Consider the following 17,065-nt stretch of genomic DNA (forward strand, 5'->3'; position numbering starts at 1 on the left):
CTGCATTTGCAGTCCTTCAAATCATCTTATGGCAGACGGCAGCCTTTCCCAGCACCAGCGTTCAAAGAAATTTCAAAGTTCCATACTTTTTCCAGACCCCAATTTCCAGACAAAAAAAGGGCATTTAAGTAAATAGTTGTGCATCATGTAAATAAGTTATGGAATAACTGTTCTGAATATATATGCAGTTATGTCACCAAATGATTTCTAGAAGATTATAGCTAGGTAATGTAGCTCATACAACTGAGTTAAAGATAAATTCAGTTCTGTTTTTTTTTATTGTTGCACATAAACAGCTGAAATAACCCGATGTTACAAAAGACTTTGCATTCTCACTGGCATTCGTAAACATCAAAAAAGTATTAAAATACTTTTTAACACGTCAAATACAAAAATAAATGAATAAATCATAAAACAAAGTCGTGTTGGTCATCACCTGTCTGTCCAAGCATCAGTGAAACTGGATATTCATAGTTTTCAGTCTTGGAAACATGAATATTTTTCCATCCACTAGTTTTCGTTTTCCATACTTTTCCAGACCAAATTCCAAGCCTTTCAATACTTTCCATACTTGGTCATTTTTTACCTCCTGAGACCCCGCGTCCTCATATGGGGACGTTAAGTTTCAGGCTTGTGGAAGCTTAATTCTACTTCATTTAAACCTTTATCCTCATAGCTAGATACTAGTTGGTGTGTCAATCTACAAAACTTCTATTTATGTTTTTTAACTCTTCCAGTTTAATATAGTAACAATTCGCTAATTAGCAAGTACTCGATTGAGGACGTTGGGACTTCATTATCTTATAATTTTTTTCCCAAAACCACTTCCTGTTCAAACATGATGCTTAGTTTTTACACTTCTTACGTTCTATTAATCCCTAATAAAAGAACTTCTAAAAAAGTTAAAAATGCATACTAAACAAAAGCTCAGGTCTCAGGAGGTTAAGCTACATGCAATATGAAGTTCTAAAGTTGGTGATTATGTTCGGTGTGTTACATTAAAGAACCCTAAACCCATTCTGCAGCATGACACTAACCCCAAGTGTAGGTGGTGGACTGAGAAAACGTACTACAGCAGTGTGGTATAATGTGCTTTAAAGCTCAGGAGAGCTAAAAGGAGCTGCTGAGTCAGGTGACGTGTCCTGTTCACCTATGCAGTAATCCATCTACGGCGTGAGGAATAGTTTAAGGGAATACATTGTACTCGACGTGAAAAAGAAATCTTTGTCTAGAAAGTGCCACGAACGGAGGGAACAAAAGCATTTCGAGACTAATGAGCGGTTGATTCAGATTTTTAATAAGCACTGATCAGAACGTAATTATGAATTACGAGTGGTGTCTCGTCGGATAAAGGCCCCGCTGTAAGGCAGTTTTCACTTCAAAGCGTTACGCACTCTTCCTCTGATAAAAGAGAATCATTATCAGCATCCAAAATACATTTCGCTAATGCGAAAAGTCGACATCTGTAATGTGTTATTTTACAAGAAGGGTCGACGTAAATTAGGAGGTGGAGATAGATCTTCGTGCAGAAATGAGTTGAGCCGTTCATATAATCACGGGTTCTAAAGCAAGACAAATGTTACACACAATAGTCTGAAAGTGGAGGAAGATGAGTGTAACAGAGCGCGGTTGCTATAGTTACTCCAATAGACACAGAGAGAGGGAGAGAGAGGGATGAAAACTAAATCTTTCTTTAATGTCCTCCTTCACAAGACGACCTTTGAGAGCTCCTACGTGACACACGCGAGCCGTGTGGTCGATGGAGTTCCACAGGGAGGATCAGAGTGCAGCTGTACATCACAGAGCTGGACGCTACGGCAAACATCAGAGAGCTCGGCTCAGATGACCGACATCGGCTGCAGCCACCGCAGCCTGAGACGTACAACTGTTATAAAGCATGTGCTAAAAAAAAAAAATTAAATATAAAAATTTGCAGACTTGCAAATACGATGTTGATACTAGGGGTAGGCGATACTGGGAATTTTGGTATCGATCTGATACCAAGTAAATACATAGCGAGCATTACCAAAAAAAATTTTCTTGAAATCGTCGTGATCATTGAATAACTTCATAATTTTCCCTGTAGATTATGATAAAATACAGGACAAATATTTAGGCAAATAAATTACAATATCAAACAATTTAACAGTATAAAACTTAAATAATTCACTTTTTCTAAATACAGTTATTTTAGAGGAAAAAAAGTGATAAGAAAAAGGAACAATATAACAAAAATATAAATATAACAATGCAAACAACACAACAACACTGGAACATAAACTCAGTAGCAGTTCAGCTAAAAAGGTAAAAATAAGCAACAATGTAATAATAAATATAAAAACTGCTCAGAGAGAGAAATGTTGGCTCATTAATTTACTGGATGTATAGAAGAGAAACTGATCTCATCGCGCTAGTATCGAACCGATACTGGCCTTGGTATCGATACTATCGATATTTAGATCGATATGTGTCAAGGTTATTTTTTATTTTAAGACTTTCTACTAATCATGTTAAGAAACCAAACAGAAAGAGTAATTTTTTTTAAAGGTTTTAGCTGAACATCATCATTTTGGAGACGGTGGTTTGTAGTACTATTGATTTGTTTTGTGTTGTGCTGACACATTTGTATAATTTCTGTGTTAAATACAACGCACCACAAACTACATCCTCCAAGTTGATGATAATGCAGCCGAATTTCCTCCAACATAAACTCAACTATCTGAAATGCAGTAAGATTTATATCTATTTGTATCTTTTTTTTCTTTTCTTACTCAACTAAATACAACCTAAAACCAGCCTGAGTCTTTGAGCCACTGTTTATTTTCCTCCGTCTCCTTAAAGCAGCAGCAGCAATTCTAGAGTTTATCGCGGCTCCAGGGACAAAAATGTCCACACCAGACTTGGTCACGGTCGACAAGAGTTGGACTCACTGCTCTGCTAGCAGTTAAATTATTTTAGCCAATAACGAAAGAACAAACGAGGTCACGAGATGCAAGTGGAAGTTATTTTATCCAAATGTCTTTCCCCCACAGACCTGGCATAGGCAGACCTTCCTCTGATTCTTCTTCTTCTTCTTCTTCTTCTGTCTCCTAGCTAATGGCAGCGAGCTTTTTATCGGCAGCGTCCGGTACGAAGACACCGGGGCTTACACCTGCATCGCCAAAAACGAAGTGGGGGTGGACGAGGACATCTCCTCTCTGTTTGTCGAGGATTCGGCCAAGAAGACTCGTAAGTCCTGCAGTAACTTCACAAATCATGTCTCTGAGAGAAATTATTAAAGTGTTGTTGGTGGACGGTTGTCACTGAGGAACATTTTTGCTTTAGTTTTAGGCTCTTTTAGCCTGTGGTTTCTTTCTGTCTGTGATTTTTTGACTGTTGTCATAATGCTAAACAGTGTTGAGGCTTCTACCCGTCTCGAAACACAAAGTTTGGAACAATTAAGCCACTGCTGTTATATTTCTTTGATATTGGGCCTTTCATCCTATTGCATCATTTTTGACGAGCTAACGATCGCAGCCTAGAAAGGGGCTTATCGGGCCAGTGGAGATTTAACAGAATAATCGATGCCTTGTCTTCTCTCGAGACGAGTGATCTCTTGATTTTGGAGAAAATATAGACCTGTCAACGGCAGTGAGGAACATTTTGTAGCTGTCAAATATGTTTTGTCTTGACATGGCATGAGAGAAATCGCAGCACTCTATTCCGTAGCGTGAATTAATCTTTTCCCTCATTTTCCTCACGATTGCTCAACGGCCGATTCCTGCAGTCGCAAACATTCTGTGGAGAGAAGAAGGTAATAAATACGTGCATTTGTGTTTTTCATGAATAAGAAAATGTGTGTGGACGTGTTTTGTGAGTCTCCGGGGTCTGCGGTTGGATGTTTACGACTTTTGTCCCCAGGAAAACTTTTCTTTATGTCCTGCTTTCCACGTTTGCATGCCCAGGGTCTTTCATCCTTTTGCTTGCATGCTTCTCTTATGTGTTATTTCAGATCTCCTGAGGCAGGAAAACAGTTGTGCAGTTTTTTTTTTTTTTATGTATAATACCACATATCCGTGGAGTGGTGGCCACAAGTAACTGGCTCACTGCTTAGAGTTTAATAAGAATCTAATATGTGTTTATATACATCACCTCCACATGAAGTCGACCACAGAGGTGTGGTTTAGAGTGCGGTGTAAGCAAATACTTCTTTCTGTCTTCGTGCATATGTCTTTATGTGTCAGTGTTTTGTCAGAGACCACACAGTATGTTGGGTGGTGCACAAGCTACGGAGCCCCCTAAGGGACATAAATAAATAAAAAAAGACAAACTTTTTACACCAATAGCAATGTTCTTCTGGGTAATTCATGCTCAGAATGAAAACAAAACAAACACGACAACGGAGTGGGAGAAGTTTACTGAGTTTTATTTTGTCCTGGGTGTAAAATACAAAGATATTAAAACACTGTGTCATAGTAGGCACAGCTTTGATATTAGTGACAGACATCTAAAAAGACTTTTCAGCAGATAGTGTTAAAAACACAAAGAATTTGGTGAGATCTCGCAGAAGTTTATCGATATTTATTTATTTATTTTTTCTCCCCCATGTCCCATTCGGGGCTCCGTACGTTTCTGACATCATCAGTGCAGAAAATAATATCTAACAGCCACAGTTTTTTGTCTACATCTTCCTAATGTTTGTGCAAACTTCATTTGCTTATCATCTCCTGACGGCAGTAATAGCATGAGACTAAGATCCCTGCTAACAAATCAGGAGCCGTTTACACCAAGCAGATTATATACTGACATTACTTGACTGATGCAGTCAGTGCTTTTAATTTAATACCTGTTGCTACAGTAGACTGTGGATGTGTCGCCTCTTGCATACGCTGCCCGTCCCCACTAAGGAAATATTCTCAACGTGTTGCATTATAAGAACCCGTTTTATCCACGTACTTCTAACCTCCCGTCTCATCCTCCAGGGTTGAGTGTGGGGAACATGTTCTACGTGTTTTCTGACGAGGGAATCACCGTTCTTCAGCCGAGTGAATGCGAAATACGGAGACACATGAAGCGGACGGAGAGGATTGTGGCTACATACGTAAGTGGACGCGAATTATATAGTGGAATGAAAAAAAAAAAGCAAAAAAAACAAAACAAAGGCCCTTTAGTTAATGAGTTACCTGCTTCAAGCTCCCTTTAAGTTTCACTTAATAGTGTTGAAAACTAGTTCGATACCATGTGATCTCATTTGTAATCCGATACTGGGTAAAAATCAGGCTGGTATCGGCAATACCGATCCGATACCGATATTTTGTGGTAAACCTGTGGTATTTCAAATCATAGCATCATAAAGAATAAAATACAATTCACCCATGAGGGATCAATAAAGGAATAATTACTATTACTATTATTATTATTATGAAGGGTGGCGTGTGGTCATCACATCAGGTCCAATGCTGTGAGCATCTCACCTAATAAAGGGTGTCAATTAAACCGTGACGGGGACAAAAACAACTATCAATTAAAACCCCAGTTCATTGAATGTAGAGTGAATCATCTCTAGACTGAAGTTATTCAGTCAAAGTGGAAGCAAATTTCCACTAAAATCAAGGCCGTCCTTCCTTTCGCCCCGTTCCTCTCCCTCCTCCCTGTTGTCACAGTGTGACTCCTCGCCTCACTAAATGTAATGGGATTACTCGTGTCCATTAGTCAACCACTCGCAACAACGATGTATAGGGTCTATACCACGTACCCCGGGGCTTTTAATCCACTGGAGAACGTCCACATCCCGGAGCCGGGGGCTTTACGTGGTAGAAGTTGCTTGTTCCTCTGAGGGATTTGGGTTTTTACAGGCGCCTGTAATTGTATTAGGGATCGATACAAACTCAATAAGGCACATAAACAACCGTTTCTGCACTTTGGTGAGATTGAGAAGAGGTGAGACCTCTTGAAGCATTACCTCTACGCCTGTGTATTAATGATTTTATAGTGCAAGTCCGTGCGTAAGTGTCTTGTCAGCACAGTCTGAGTCAAGCTAAACATTTAGAATGGAAATGCTGGTTTTCTCTTAATTCCTACTGAAGCTATATCAGTACGACGCTTTGCTTTGAAAGCATCATCATCATTGAATATGTTCAAACCCGACATTATGATAATATGTAGCAACAAATGGTGAAATTGTTGGTCGAATTGCTTTTAAAGCTGTAATTAATTAAGTCCTTCATCAAGGAAAAGCTGCGCAAAGGTGGAAAAATAATTTGGCTCGTATTTAAAGCTTTTTCCAAAAAAAAAATATACAGTCGGTAATTAAAAGAGCCAGTGGTTTCATCATCATCCTACATTTGTTCTCCACACATCTGTCCATGGCAGCTTTTAGTTAATCACAAAAGGTAGAAGAAAAAAAAGAAAGAATTAATAATAAATTGCTTCTTATCCTTAATCATTTGTGGAGTAAAAACTGCAACAACTTTACCGACCTCTTCCACCCTTTACCCTCCTCTCTCCATCCCCCTCCGTCCTCCTCTGTTGGTTCTTCCCAGGAGGAGATGTGCCCTAAAGGTGAGGGGGTGTCGCCCCAGCGCTGCGTGTGGTCCTCGGCGGTGAACGTCCGGGACAAGTACATCTACGTGACCCAGCCCCTCCAGAGTCGACTGCTGGTCGTTGATATTCAGGCGCAGAAGGTGGTGCAGGTGGGTGGGTGCGGAGCGGCTTATCGCGCAGGCCGGTCACGACACGCCAAAGGTCTCACGACGTCTCGGAAATGATTCATCTTCCAAGTTAGCGGCTGACATTTTGAATCTTCCGTTTGCATAAGGGATGATGTTTAGTAGGTTTCAGTCTTTTTAACCCTTTATGTCCAACCAAGGAGCTCAAAGGGACCTCCCACCTACTATATTTGTTCTATATTAAACTCGGCCTAGTGCCTATAAATATATATTATTATCATTTTGCATTCAATATTAAGCTATTCACATAATGCACAGGTTCAAATATTTTTTTATTATTATTATTTTAAATGAACTTTCGTAAATAACTGACATAAACATATATATATATATTTATGCCATGTACTGTTAGCTTCTCTTCTGCTAATATTGCAGAGTGCTTCTGGGATTTCACCTGGGGACTCAATAAGCTCTCGGCTAAGGTGATTGGCTCAGCAGTGATAGGGGCGGGGCCTACTGTGTGCTGGAGGCTTAGATTGACAGGTCTAGTGTGGTGCTCTGTGTGCAAGTGATGCCTCCATTTATCCCTTTACTAAATTATGTTGGATTCATGTTAATGTGTATTTAAAGACATTTAAATTTGTGAAGGGAAATTAAAAAATAAACATAGAAAAATGTCTAATCAACCAAAGATTTTGCGACCTTGCCCTGCGTTACCTCCACAGACCCCCAGCTTTATGGTGCAAGGAACCATTTATGGTAAATTCATTAATCTTAATCTCTTCATAAAAGTGAAAACATCTACTACAATAACACTTGAATTTCCAAATGTTTGAATGAGTTCACTTTTAAAGGGTTAAACCTGCTAATTCAAGCTAGAGGCCACGGGTAGTAAGAGCGATGTTAGTTTGGTAATGGAATGATAAATAACAAGCCTGAAATGTCAGTCCAACTACTTTACAAATTGAGACTGCATCAAATTGCAGGAATAAAGATAGTGTAACTCTCCAAACGAGGTCACAACAAGGCCCGGTCTGATATCTCTATTAACGTTACTAGTGATACACCATTAAAGCATAAGTGCTGATTCAGGCTCATGTCAACAAACACATGTTCACATTAGACAAGATCAAGCCACTTCTTTGTGGTACAGAATAAATCAGTTATGCTGATTTGACCTGAGGATGTTTCCTTGATCTTCTCTGGGAGAAAACCACCTGCTACTAAACCTCCATGAGAGGCACATGTGCATGGAAGTGACCAAATATGGTTCCTCTCCCCATGAAGGGTTAAATTAAGTCGGTTACGTTATGATGCTAGCTAGCCAGACAGGGTAAAAACTGCTTATTTCTTACGTTGGTGTTTCAGCAGAAGAAGAGGGCGCAAGTCCCCGCTGTTCATTTAGGACATTTAAAACCAATACATTTTACATCAACATCTCGCAAATGTGCATTTCGTCGATAAACATTCAGGCCCCGGTGTTTGGCCGCGTGTCAGACATCATCACACTGTGAGGTAGGCTCACCTCATGTTTGCATCCGCACTTCTGAAGTAGCCGCATGCAAAGGAAAAAAAAATACATCAAATGCACCTCAAGCAGTTGAAACAATATGGTGCCCAGGTGGGTGCTCGCTGCCTCGCCATTTATCTTACCTGTAACGGCTGTTTAGAGACTAAATCCCTCAGGGGTCCTTCCCAGGGTCAGCATCATTTATACTGAGGAGCAGGACGGGAGGAAATAGGCCTAAGTCAAGGAGAAGGAGCCGGGAGATGAGCAAAGAGTGTTGAGAAGAGAGAATGAGATGGTGGACGTAGCAGCGTGGAAACATTATTAACAAACAGTTTAATAGGAGGAAGGGAACATGTATGAGATATTTATACAACAAATTCCACCGAGACATTTCTGACATTATTTACCTGTTCATTTTTTATCACCGATGCCTGTTTGTTATTGTTTTAGTGCACTGGGAGAAATCCTCACGACACTTAAAGTTCAGGTCATATCATTCAGTGTTTTGACCCATCAGCTTCCCTCTTTTCCTCTTTCATTCCATCCACCACTTTAAAACTGCTTCCCCCACTCTTCATCGCCCTCTCACTCTCTGGAAGAACCTCTCCAGCCTCTGGGTGCAGGAGGTTAATGCATCATCTGTGTTTTTTTTTGTTGCTTTACTTTTCTTTCGTTGTTATCTCAAGGCCCTTTTTTTTTCAGGAGCTCCTCCTAAAACACGAGTGAAGATGCAAGAATACGCTTTATCGACTGACAAGAGAGAGAGCGCGTAAACAGCCCAGCAGCTTTAATTTATTATTGCCGGAGTCGTGATGATGCATTTATTATTCTCACAGATAAGAAACGCAGCGGTCAGGAACAAGGGAAATGGAACAGGTCTGTGTTTAATAGTGAAAGAAATAATGCTGAATCACCACATTTTGAGAAAAGAAAGAAGGAAAGCACCTTTTTTTTGTTTGTACGGTACAGCAGCGTCATCTTACCAAAAAAAAAAAATATGATCAGCAAAGTTTTGGTCTCTGTTGGGAATAGAAGTCTCCTAAATATCATCTAGTCAAAACAGGGAGGTTAAAACAGATGTTTGACTCCAGGAAAAGCCCAAATTGTTGTATTTTACTCCATTATTTTGCCTACGATTGGGAAACGCTGTCGCGTGCACCTTTTCCGAAACACTTCCAAACTCTTCTGTACCCTTCACTCTTCAGGTACTTCTGGTAATTCCCAGCAGACGCGTCATGAAAGCTGTAAACACGTGGAGAAGCTACAACATTAAAGGCTATCATGGCTTTTCATGCTGTTCCAAGCAAAGGAAACAACACCCTTGTTATCTCTCTAACCTTGACTCTGATGCGTGTGACCTGTGCCGGCTAAGCCTCCCACTGGGTCTGAAAACAAACGGCACATCAGCTAATTAAACGGAACGGCAGATGGCAAAAACCTCTGGTTTTGTACCCGCTTTAAACTTACTGTTGTGTCTCCTTTTGAGGCTGCAGTGAGTCAGTGAGAGGTGGCATTCACTGGTCACCATTCAGAATTTCATTGTGCTTCATCTTGTCAGTGAGCCCATTTGAGCATTTATGTGCAAACTATTCAGAAAATGCTAAATGTCCCAGGGAGTAAAGAGATTCTGGGTTTTCCTGAGGGATGCAATGGGTCCTCCTTAGCGCCGATGTGCTAAATACTCTCAGGTTACATCAGGAGATCAGCTAACACAAACAGTACATCATCAATTCTTTGTAGAGTTCTTGTACTTTTGATGTCTGCTCACCTCAGACTGTTATATCTACAGCATCTGTACAGAAAGAAACTAGATGATGTATGAAACAAACTCTGATATTTCCTAAAACATAAGGAACATAAGGAATCTTCTGATAACAGGCTTAGAGCATCAGGGTAACCAACTAGCTAGTCGACGCTATTTTCTTCTCAAATACAGCGTGATGATGCTGAGAAACGCCGCCACCAAGAGGGTTACCTAGGCAACCAGACACCTGAACATCCAATCGCAACTAAGCTGTAGTCAGCTACATGGATGGGGATTTATGGTTTAACAGCAGCTCCCGTGTAGATTCTGTATTAAAATTGAATCAGGTTTACGTTAACTCACATTTAAGTTAAGTCTCTGGTTGGTTAGTGCTGAGAGGGTAGAGACAAAAAGGCAACAAAACCAGAGAAAACAGAAACACCATTACAGTCAATGAACTACCAGTCTGTGGGTTGTTGTCATTTTAATCAGCAAAAGAATGTCCAGGGCAAGAATTTGCGATCTAAATGTTCAACAAAAAATAGGTTTGAAAGTGATTTGATAGATTTTTTTTTTCCTTAGGACAAAAAGGAACAACTCTAAGAACACAGACGTTTATTTATACTTGCATAAAACCCTAAACTGTAGTAAGATGAACGATGTAACAGCTTCTCAAAAGTGAAGCCAAAGCAAGTAGAGCTCCCCCTGGTGACGGGGTGCAGCATAGGTCATATAAACTCCACCCCCTCCATGTTAGTGGGCGGGACTTGGGCCAAACTAAAATACACATCAATTTTTTTTTTTCATTTTAGTAAGTTAATGTAATGCTATTGTATGTTCAAGTGTCCATTCTGAGGTTTTAGTTATTTGACACTATATAAACAGGGTGTGACAACATGATGGCTACTAGTTGCCATGCCAACCACTCAAACACATAAAAATACACAAAAATATATATAACAAGTGTATAAAGTGTAAGTTTATAAGCTGACATTTTCCCATTGGAATGTGAGAATTTGGGAAATAAATAATAAATAACAAGTACAGTGTATAAACCAACATTTCTTTGTAACTGGTGGAGGTAGTTTGCAGTCATCCAGGTCATGGCAGATCCAAAAGACATTAAAAAAAAAAAAGGCAAATGGACTTGTTGAATTTTGAGAAGATGTTTCATCCAAGTAGCTACTCAGACGGGTGGCGAAACGTCTTCTCAGAACTCTACAAGTCCAGTTGTCTTTTTTTAAACTCCTTTTGGGGACATGTTGTCCATATTTATATACAGTCTATACATAAAACCTACATTGCCCCCACCTCCAACCTTAGATTTAAAACTCCATTGCCTCCCGGCCCCGTACATAGGCACATGCTGAGTTGACACTCGGCTGACCAGTGCAGAGCAGAGGGCTGGACCTCCCATTACTGAACACAGAGCTCGTGGTCTCGCTCCACTGGTGAGGGTGTCAGCAGCTCCCCGGTCCACCGGGCCAAAAGCAGGGTAATGGATTGTGTTATTCCTTGTTGTTGACATTCCAGCAGATCTGAGGCGGAGTATATCCCCACCTCGCCCACCTCTTCCATCTTGCTCCCTCTTCTCCTTGTCGACCCTTTTTTTCCTCTTTCGCTTGATATTTATCAGATACGATAAAAGCTCTACTATTGAAACACAATAATCCATGCTAAATAATTTCTACAACTTGTTATTTGTAAATTTGGTATTATTTCTACTCCCAAAATATTGATTTCTGCTGATTTTATTTATTAGGCAATTCATTTTTTTGGTTTATTTCTTAGCCTGGTGTAGTCAGACCAGAATACGACTCTAGTAACACGCCATTTGGATTTCATTAACCAATATAGATGCATGTAATTGGATAGTCCTACAACCAATCAGAGACATGTTGTTGTAAACGTCGTTGCAAGACTGGTGTTACTACCCTCTGTAGCAAACAGACAGATTTCCACTACAGGTCCTGATCTTGTAGATGGCAAAACCCATTCTGCATTCACTTTTCTCGGATAGAAATTTGTTGTTGAAAGTCAGCAAATGTTTATATCGACGGCCGGGAAAAACACATCTTATTGCAGGTTTATCACACAACCCACTACTGTTCAGTTTGAACTGGGATCTTGTTCTTGGGACCAACATTTTAGGTTCAGAACGAACCTATTTCTGATTAAAAAATGGCCGGAGTTACTTCCTGAAACCTTTGAAAAGTCAATTTATTCAGCCTCTTTATTAGTGATAAAGCAACGGCAACAACAAATATACAAACAAAGAAGAAATATGAAAAGAAAAGACACAATGAATGACATCAAACATTAACCAAATCACTTCAGCCTCTTAATAATTTACTACTGGTTGCCAGATTTTGTAAAATGACCGCTCTCTATTTGCCATAAGGAATCTACTCTTTTCTAAATCTAACACATTTCCTAGCCCCCTGGTTTCTCACATTTCCAAAATTGTAGAAGCAATTTTCTGGAACAGTGCTGACGAGGAGATAGCCTGCGCTTCATAACCATCTTTCAATCTTCCAGGTTCAACAGCCCCAAATAACACAGTTATATAGATATATAGATATATTCTTCCTGTTAAAGGCTTTAGAAAAAAAAATCTAATAAATGGCCCCAAAAAACAAAAATAACAGTGTATTTCTCTGCATGTTACCACCACCTGGACTTAATAAAAACTTATTCTAATGTATTTTTTATATGTTTTTATATCTTCAGGCAGTAGCGACAGATCCGTTTCCAGTGAAGATGCTCTACGACAAATCCCACGACCAGGTTTGGGTCCTGACGTGGGGGGATATGGACAAAACGCACCCAACGCTTCAGGTAAGTGTGAAGCACTTTGTTTCCCTTTCAAAGACAAGCCAAACAGTTCTCCGTGAAGCTGCACTGCACAGCTAAACAGAAACAAGACGACTGAGTGTTTAGTTTCTTAAACCTCTTTAACCATTTTTTTTTTCCTGGGGAGTTTACACATAAAACTCCAACACCACAATCTGATCAGATTTGTTGATTGAGGAACATCGTCTCTTACGGTTTCATTTTTTTTTTTTTTTCAAATCAGGCTGGTGATTATTTTACATAAATCTGCATAAATAATCTCAGAGCAGCAGTAAAACGCCTCTTTAGCATCGTCTTATTTCTACATCTGAGTGTATTTGTGAACTCTAAAGAGGGATTATTTTCCTGGGAGAATCTCATCTATATGATGTGTGGAAAGGAGAAAGTCGCCTCGCAGCTAATTTAGCTCCGTACCTACATCCCTGCTTACGTGACAACATCTAATCTATGTATGTTTTAGAGCGTTTACCAAAAAAAAAAAAAAAAAAAACAGAAAAAAAACAGCAATTCGCAGGTGCGGCGCCGTCGCCTTGCGCCCGGCGTCCCTTTGGACCGCTGGTGTTGGAGGCTTCACAAATGAGAAATGATCACAGGTGTGGCTGTATCTAATCCACCTTTGGGGATTGGGTGACGTGAGGGAGGAGGAGGAGGAAAAAGGATGCGAGGAGATGGAGGGTGGAGGGAAGGGACCTGGAGCTGGTATCCGTGGGAGACGTGTGATGCTGTTTTTTTTTTTAAAGGGCCGGTATTTATTCGGTGCAGGACGCTGCCGTGAGTAACGCCACAGAGGGATCGCATTGTAATGTCTGTAAAGACACAAACATGTTTATTGTTCTGCTTCCTCCCACTGGAGGGAAGCGGAGGGAAGAAGGATCCTGTTATAATTACGTGCTGCGCCTATTCATTAGCGCTGCAGAGGGATGATACACTTAGATTTATTATTCTAGTGCGGATCTTTTCCGTTTTTTATTGGGAAAATTGAATGCTTAAATGATTTTTTTTTTTTTTTTTTTTTTTTTTTTTTCCGCCACGTCCTCGGTATCCGTTTGGAACACGAGTGGTTTAATATGATTTTTTAATATTTAATCAGCGCTTGTGTTAACGGTCAAATGGTTCTATAAATAACACTTGCTCCTGGTGATGGTGTGAAGCGTTCGTGCTACGCTATCATTTATTTACACTTTTTTTTTTTTTTTTTAAAAGAGATTTGTTTGGACGTGAAGGCGCCACTACTACGGCTTTGGCAGCACAAAGTGGTGAGCAGACGACCACCTGTGTGTGTGGGATTTCACAGTTTTCCGCTGATTTATAACCTGCATGGTTTCAGTGTACAGGTGTATAATTTGCTTCTGTGGAGCCGTCGAAGCTAATGATGCTAATGGCCGCACTCGTGTTGATTATGCTCTGAAAATTTCACGCAAAGGTGTTTAATGGTTTTCACCTCGTAATATTAGAGTAGATCCGAATGACGTTTTTATTTTTTTTCTCCCCTTTTTTTTTGCAGGTGAATGACAGAAAACATATTTTTATATTCTCCATTGTGTTCATTTCCCCCTCCACCCCACACACGCGCTTTCCTGCAGCAGTCGTTCAGAAGTAATGAATAATTAGTGAGCAGGGCATGAATCAATCAAAAATGCAATTGCGGGGAAACCACGTAATGGATCGGAGGCCACGTGGATCACACCACAAATAAATGATCTGATAATGTCATCATCATTTGGACTGAAAGTAATTGACCTGTTCAGCAGCAGCCGGAGGCCTCGCTTCGCCTCAGCGGATCATTACGTGCGCCTGAGCGCGCCTCTCTCTTTGGGCGCTCGTAGGTGTATGACTGTGTGTAGGTGTGCGTTCCACCTCTGTGTGTGTTGTGTTTGAGCACGTTTGTGGACGGCTCGCGGTCTCTTTCGTTTGAGAAGACAAATGGAGGGATCTGTGTCCGGGCGGAGTGAGACGCGCCCTTTCACACAGTCGGTCCGTAGAGCTGATGTTTAACTCACATTGGTTTTCTTTGTGTTTCCCATTTGTTTTCTCCATTGTCATCTCCAAATGTTCTAAAACATTAGTACGGGAGTTTGTCAAAACAGGAATCTAAGAAAACCTGTATTTCCTATTTTGTTTAATCAGATTTAGCTCTTTTTAAGTGACATAGGTACAGGAAGGAAGAGACTAGCAGCAATGTAGGAAAGAGAGAATGTCAATAAAGTCCAGTGAGTTGTAGCAAACTGACAAACTGGTCAAATACAAGCGGTAAATCTCCAGGTCGAAGCCTATGCAGAAGTGTAAAAAACTGCAGTTCATCGAGTGGCCACTAGAGGCTGAGAAAATCCCCATAGACCCCCATGTTAAAAAGTCCAACTTTACAGCATTATTAAACATTTTTACAGCCTGGTACAAAAAACGGTCTCAATAGTTTATTTCACTATTCATGACAAATGTACCAGGGGAAGTTTAAAATTCTTCATAATTAAGGGTGTTCCAGCTTTGAGTGACAGGTGTTAGCCTGAGCTAACAGGTAGCGGAGAGTTGGGTGGGCGGGTCTCAGTGTCTGACATGACACGTCCCCCATCTCCATATTTGGAGTATCAGAGTGTGGGCGGAGCAAAGCTCATCGAACGTGGAGACCGCAAGCTCTGCCCACTTCGGCCCAGTGCGTGACGTCACAATGGGTTTTTTGTAATAAATACAGTCTTTGTTCAAGTACCAGGTTGAACTCATGTCGAGCTGCTACTGACTGTAGAAATTCTGACGTCTTGTGTTTTTCTTCCCTCTCTAATTTCCTGTCCTCTCTATTTACACAGCTTATACTTTCATCATCACTATTTGAAAAAGTGCAACAATGCAAAAAACGGTGAATGCAACCATTCACATGGAATCTGTTTTATGTTCTTAAATTGCTGGCAAAAAATCAACCGACAAATCATTATGTCTGTACAGCTCAAAATGTCCACGCTAAGAACTAATTTGACTCTGTTTGAGTTGACGTTTCTTTTTCGAAAGTGGCGTCATTTGACATCATCAGTCCTGGACGACGTTGTGACACTTTGCAGATTTTCCTCATTTGGTGGTGTTTTATTAACGGCCCAAAATAAGAAAAAGAGAGAAAGATAAAGACGTTTTTCAGAGGCGATTTGTAACAGTTCTGCTTCTGAAGGGAGGAGGAATGAAATCAGAAGGCGTTTGCCTTTATTTCATGCTTGGTACGGCTCAATTTACGCCGCTGTTTGAAAAAAAAAAGATGTTTCACATTGAAAGAACTTGACGTGAATCTCTGGTCTATTTATCAGCGGGTATACATGTTCAGATTTATGATGAATGCTTTGGGGAGTAAAACACAAATTATTCACTTAAATTCTGCATCAGACATTGATCTGGAGCCTCTGAGTCTTCCAAGGGATCCATAAAAAGCTTTACTGCTCCCCAGGAGCGGCGAGATGAGTATATAAGAAAAGCCAATCGCCGTAGTCGTTCATCATGCGCCGCACGAGGTCATATTAAAATGCCTTGTAAGGTTTTTCCTGAATGACAAATACACAGGAGCGCGCGAGGAATCCCATCTCATCTTGAAGTACGGGAGCTGGATGGGAAATTAAAAAATACTCAATCCCTGCGCGGAGTGAATGCTGTTGAAAGGCAAAAGCTACTCAGTGAGAACAGAAATCCCCCTCAGGTATTAGGCCGGCCAGCGAGGCGTGAGGGCCAGAGCCAAACTCAATTGGGCCTCGTGTGCTGAGTGTGTGGATATGAAACCCAAGGATGAGCGATAACTTAATGCCGCCGGCTTCCCCTTTTTGTCGAGAGCACCTGCAGACCACAGCAGCTGCCTAATAATACATGAGTGATAGCGCATTGAACCTCATTAACTTCCCGTCATTGTGTTCTGGAACTGTTGTAATGACTTTTTGTTAACGAGGAGTCTTTTCATGTCTCGCGAGCGGGAGAGGAGAGGAGGAAACGGGCCGATCTGCTTTGTTAAAAATGAGATGAGATGTTCGGGAGCGGTGGGGGAAAAAAGAGAGACCACTTCTGAGGAGCGTCGCAGCCAAAAGTAACAACTTAAATTGCGTTTTTTTATTTTTTATTCAGGTAGAGGTTTAGCTTCAGTGGTGTGGGCGTAGACGTCAAAACAGATTTTACACTTGCAACATTTGCTACATTTAGGTACAAACCTAGGACCTGAAAAGGCTGCAGAAGGAGAAAGAAAAGAAGTCTGGAAGTGGCAGAAGTTTGCTTTTAAGACGTCCTCACCTCGTCCTTGGCCGTGACCCGATCACGCGGCCGTACGTGATGAAGCTCGTGTCACGGGCAGAG

At 40.7% G+C, this 17,065-nt stretch overlaps 1 protein-coding gene across 1 annotated transcript in view; it reads left to right on the forward strand.

The window, feature by feature from the left end:
- The window catches only part of fstl4 (follistatin-like 4), a 232,505-nt gene that overhangs the window by 209,419 nt on the left and 6,021 nt on the right, over window positions 1-17,065 (forward strand). The window contains exons 10-14 of the mRNA XM_047607542.1: window positions 3,094-3,228; window positions 3,767-3,793; window positions 4,962-5,080; window positions 6,522-6,671; window positions 12,632-12,739. Coding sequence (XP_047463498.1) covers window positions 3,094-3,228; window positions 3,767-3,793; window positions 4,962-5,080; window positions 6,522-6,671; window positions 12,632-12,739 — 539 coding nt within the window. The remainder of the gene's footprint in view (window positions 1-3,093; window positions 3,229-3,766; window positions 3,794-4,961; window positions 5,081-6,521; window positions 6,672-12,631; window positions 12,740-17,065) is intronic.

Source organism: Mugil cephalus, chromosome 15 (genome assembly GCF_022458985.1).
Source record: "Mugil cephalus isolate CIBA_MC_2020 chromosome 15, CIBA_Mcephalus_1.1, whole genome shotgun sequence".
NCBI classification, from domain to species: Eukaryota; Metazoa; Chordata; class Actinopteri; order Mugiliformes; family Mugilidae; genus Mugil; species Mugil cephalus.